At 38.9% G+C, this 5,477-nt stretch overlaps 1 protein-coding gene across 12 annotated transcripts in view; it reads left to right on the top strand.

Moving 5' to 3' along the window:
• The window catches only part of SEC31A (SEC31 homolog A, COPII coat complex component), a 71,945-nt gene extending 67,390 nt beyond the window's left edge, over positions 1 to 4,555 (top strand). For all 12 annotated transcript variants that reach the window (XM_025193915.1, XM_025193914.1, XM_006037527.3 and 9 more), the window contains 2 exons: positions 2,791 to 2,862; positions 3,803 to 4,555. In XM_025193915.1, the coding sequence (XP_025049700.1) occupies positions 2,791 to 2,862; positions 3,803 to 3,982 (252 nt within the window). In that variant the 3' untranslated portion in view covers positions 3,983 to 4,555. The remainder of the gene's footprint in view (positions 1 to 2,790; positions 2,863 to 3,802) is intronic.
• Positions 4,556 to 5,477: the final 922 nt, after the last annotated feature.

Genomic DNA, 5,477 nt, shown 5'->3' with positions numbered 1-5,477 from the left:
CACTCTTTCTAGTATATCAACATAGTCATTTGTTTATAAATCCCATAGACTTTCTTGGGAGCAGTAAATACCCCGTTATGTAGTAGCAGGAAAAGCATTTTTGTTTCCATCCATATATTTGTGGGCAGATATTAGCAGACTCTACCAGGACCTGTTGTTCTAAAATTGTTCTGCTCTGTTGGTTATAACAGGGGCTTGGGAGTCGGGAGAACTACTTCCAGTTGTCCCAGTGGCTTGGGTGATAGCTTGATGCTGTTTACTGAACATACACATTCACCCCATCCCTTTGGTCTTCAATTCCCCCCAACCTGGAAAATGAGAATATTACCACATCCTGTTAAGTGCTTTGAGACTAGCATCACAAATTCTTGTCTGAGAGACCAAGTCCTAAGAGGCGTTTCCTTCATCCACTCATTTTGAGATCCCATTTTCTGTCTCCTTTTAAATCATGAGCTACTATACAATGTCCCACCAAGCTGATGCTGAAAGGTGCTTGTGGGAATGATGCTCTCTGACACTTTTGCCATCTGAAGCAGTCACATTTAATCTCTGCCATTCATCAACCATCCATTACTTTTCAAATCTCTGCTGGAACATACTGTTAGACTTTTTAATTCTCTCCCTGCTATTATTTAACTCAGGAATGCATTCTGACTCAGTGAAATGTACTGTGTGCATATATGCATACACCATGTTTTCTGATGTGTAAGTTGCAGAATTTTTTCCCCTGAAAAAAGAGGTCTATACACCAAAGCTGTGTAACAATGAATACATGAAATCGGTATAATAAAAGTTGGCTAAAATTCAATACATTTTATATTAAAACTTTCACCCAGAATCTTATCCTTTTTGGGAAGAGTGCATCTTATATACATATGTGTCTTATTCATTGGAAAATAAAGAACGTTTGTTCCAGAAGGTTCTTGCAGTGGTCAGGAGAAGAAATGCCAAGATCTTTCCCCAACAATGCTCTCTTCTGGGGCTGTTAGCTTATTTTAATTCATTTCAATTGTGGCAGTATTCATCAATATACTTTATATCACATGCAATGTCCTATTTAAAACCTTATGACACTCCAGTTTTACTTTGATTATTCTTGTGTAGAAGCTCATATTTTTACAGCTGTTGGCAAACCTGATCTGGGATGAAATTCACCATCCCTCTCCCCTCAGTGGTGTGATGATCTTAGTGGCAAATGTGATGATCTTAGTGGCAATTGATGAAATTCCATCCCATCCCTAGAGTAGAAACACAAATTTGCCCGAGGTGAAACAAAGCATACCATTCTAAAATATTTTGCCGCTGCTGTGGTAAAATGACCACAAATGTGTTTGTAAATTGTCTTCTCATTGCAAACGCACACTAAGTACAAAAGGTGTTTTAAGTGGGGGTTGGGGTTTTATTTCTCTTGTGATAGGGAGGGGTTAGTTTTCAGAGTTACAATCAGAATTTGTTTGCAAAAATACCTGTTTCTACTCTTAATAGCCTTGCAATTAGAATAGGTTCTGAATTAGCAAACTACATTTCTTCAATTTTTGTCCCTTATTACTGCCTATTCCTGAGCCCTCTTCAGCATGTCTGGTCATTTTAATCTTACTATTATTTTTACGTATCTGGAAAAAAAAGTATTTCCCATTAACTGCAAAACCAAATTTTATAATGGCTGCTGTCGGCAACATCTGTGGTGACAGGTACTCATCAAACAGTTTGAAGGTGCTGTATAATGAAAACAATGCTAAGCAAGGAATCTGTTTTTGCTATCTATTTATGTAGTTCCTTTTGTAGCTAAAACCTTTCATCAAATTAAAATCAGGACTGTTTTCCTCAATCAAATATTGTTCAGTATCTTCATTAATTACTTGGAGAACAGAATTGAGCATATCCTTAATAAATCTGTGGACAACACCAGGTTGGGTGGAGCAGCAGACACTTTAAAGGAGAAGATTAGGATTCAGAGTGACCTTGATAAATAATAAAAATGGTTTGAAACAAACAGGATGAAATTCAGTAAGGACAAGTGCAAAGTACTGCACTTAAGAAGGAACAATCAAATGCAGCAATGTTGCAAAAAAGGACATGAGAGTTTTCAGGGATCACAAGCTAAATTAGGAGTTAACAGTGTAATTTTGATGCAAAAAAGCTAATAGTGTACTAGGATGTATTAGCAGGAGTGTTTGCAAGTCACAAGAAGTGCTTCTACTATCTAGCACTGGTGAGGTCTCACCTGGAGTACTGAGTCTAGTTGTGAGCTCCACAGTCCAAGAAAGACATGGGTAAATTAGAAAAAGTCCAAAGAAGAGCAATAAAGCTGATGACATACCATGTGAGGAAAGGCTTGAGAAAGTGGGATTGTTTAGTGGGGAAAAGAGAAGACTAAGGGGGGATTTTATAACAGTCTTCACAAAATAGGTTGTTAAAGGGAGAATGGTGATTGACTGTTTTCTGTATCCAGAGGACAGGACTAGAAGTAATGGTCTGTAACTGAAAAACAGAAAACTTATGTCGCATGTCAGGAAGACTTCTCTAACTGTTTTGGTAAGTGACAAAGTAGGTTGTTGCCTGTGAGAGCTTATGCCTCTCTGAACCAGGTGCCGCACTGCCCTACCTTCTGCCTGGCTTCAGACTAGTGTGACTTGCCACCTCCAAACTCAGAGGGTTGGTAAGCACTGAAACAACAGTTTACCTAGAGTTTGAGCAAGGAGTTGGACAAGATTGACCTCCTAAAATCCCTCCTGCCCTGCTTATCTATTATTCTTATATTGTTCTACTCTCTTTTCTTTTCTGTTACAGCAAACAAAGAGGAAGCTAGATGATGCAAACAAGCGTCTGGAGTTTCTATATGACAGACTTAGGGAACAGACAGTAAGTTTTTGGGGGGGCGGGAAGGGGAAGGGTATTACTGTTGCATTTTATAAGTAGGATGTGTATTGTGCTAGTAGCTAGTGACCCTATAGTGCACTAAACCCATAGTACGTGTCCCAAAGAGCTGATAGACTAAACAGACAAGATGGTTAAAGGAAATAACATCCCCATTTTACAAAAATGGCACATAAATGCAATAACCCAGATCCTCAAAGGTTTTTAGGTACTTAACCAATATCGAAACCAGTGGGACCTAGATACCCTTAAGGATCCAGGCCTAAGCAATTTTTTCAAGGTCACTTTGGCAGAACCAAGGATTGAGCATATATCTCCTGAATACCAGTCTGGTACCTGAACCACAACATTTTTCTTTAACAGCAAATATTTGTTTCCATTTATACATAGAATAATTCCAGGAGAGCTGCCATACCTGAAAATAAACGAAAAACTGTGGGTAACTTAATTCCACTAATATGATTTATTCGACATAGTATTTAACATTGGTACTGTAAGCTCATGGAGATATGATATCGAAGTGGCATTGAAATCTCATGTGGGCTTTTGTGCAATGGTAGAGAATATAGGCTTTCATTCATCTTCCAGCCCTCCTCAGCAAAGTTTTCCAGACCATTTCCCCCCTAAGTTATTGTTTCATAGTAGTTTGGGGGATGGTGGTCAGAATATTCTGGTGATTGAGTATTCCACTCTCCCACCCCCCGTAATGACAGCTCTGGAGTCTATTGAAATCGATTAAAAAAGACTTCTATTATCTTCACCAAATTATGGTCCAAGCCTATGATTCTTTAGCTTGCCATTTCAGATAGATGACCCAGGTTTCCACACAGTCATCAGTTTGAGGTCCAACTTTGGCTAATTCAGTCTTCTGCCTTTGGTGCTCTTCTTTCTGCTAAACATTTTTGTCTTGTTGGCTTCATTGCAGCTTTCCCCCACAATCATCAATGGCTTGCACAGCATTGCAAAGAGCATTGAAACGAGAAACTACACAGAGGGACTAAACATCCACACTCATATTGTCAGCACCAGCAACTTCAGCGAAACATCCGCCTTCATGCCAGTGCTGAAAGTTGTGCTTACCCAGGCCAATAAGCTGGGTGTGTGATGTGACCTCCTGACCTCTGCAGAGCTTATGATGTCACTTTTTCCAAAGAAGTGCATTTCTACAATAATATGTGCAAGGCATGGACCAGGTATCAGTCCCTATAGCATGTTGTGGTAGAAATCTGATCCATGGCATTAAACCATTCCTGCAGAATATTTTCACCTTAGAATGGCCTTTGAGCCCCAGTGCTTTGTTTTTATTTTAATCTTTTATCACCCCTAATGATTCCTGTCTACAGATAGTATATTTAATGGATTATGCCCCATATTGTCAATTTTAAATGCATGCTATACTGCTAAACAGTGGCTTTTAATATACAGGAGTACCCTACACTGACCCTACTCCTATCAAAGAAGATGATAGATTGTGTATCAGACCTTAAAACAAGTTCTGTCCCTTACCTCCCTCCCTGTCATTCCTTCATATCCACCAGATTAAAGTGTCTGATCCTGTTTTAAGTGTATTTGGTCTTTCATTTTTTTAGAACTGCCTTCAGTTCAGCCCAATAAAATTAGATGTTGAATAGCTTAATTTTGCATGGATCAAATAAGAAAAATAAAAACTAATGTGGTATTTTCAGTAAATGTTAATTTATTAAATCATTTGTTCTGAAATGAAGCTTTGGGAGTTGTACATGGAGCTAAACAGGGGCATTTTCCATTCCACTGGGAAGTGAAGGGCATGTTTTCTCAGTGTTCAGGATATTGCAGAGCGTCTTATGCAAAAGAAGAAATAAAGTTCTAATCAGAATTTACGTTGAGACATTTACATTTCCCTGAAAGGCTTAGAAGAACATTGAGAAACATCAGCACCCATTTTTTTACCTCTTAGTTTATAAAGTGGCCTGAGTCACGGTCTAGAGAGTTGGACATTTAGCACAGAAACAAAGGTAATTTATTTTTCCTTTAGACCCCTGAAGTTACAGATGGCCGTTTCTCCATCTGCCAACATGCCCCCCAGTGTGCTTTGTCCTGTGACCTCATAACTGCCATGGAGCTGGCTAGGGGTGAGTCAGAGTGATGCAAGATTCATGTGTTTTAAATATTTACTCTATTACACTTTTCAGGGTTTTTTTAAATTTTACTGGACTTTTTAAAAATTGAAAAATATGTGAGGAATGACAAGTAAGCCTAGCAAGGGCAACAATTACTAGAGTCCCTGATGCAAGTGGCCGTTAATTTTTGCGGTGATCTCTTATATTGGACCAACTTCATGACTGGAAAAAATTAGACAAACTGTTGAGCACAAGACATTCTTCATCAGGTCTGAAGGGAGAAGCCTTCTCCTCTACAGTCCTTTATAAAGGAATAATTCCTGTAACAGCAGTTTAGATGTATGGAAGCTCAAAACGATGAAGGCGGTACAATGGAAAACTTGCGCATTATCTGGTACCAAGATTTTTGAAGGCAGGCAAAAATAGTAGGTTTCTAAGGATGTGTTCAGGCAGTTAAATAAAGGAGACTTACTCAGTGTCAGATGGTGGTGGCCTGGTGTT

Source organism: Alligator sinensis, unplaced genomic scaffold (genome assembly GCF_000455745.1).
Source record: "Alligator sinensis unplaced genomic scaffold, ASM45574v1 scaffold1384_1, whole genome shotgun sequence".
NCBI lineage: Eukaryota > Metazoa > Chordata > Crocodylia > Alligatoridae > Alligator > Alligator sinensis.
The sequence above is the reverse complement of the archived record's forward strand: the minus strand, read 5'-3'. Positions and strand labels throughout refer to the sequence as shown.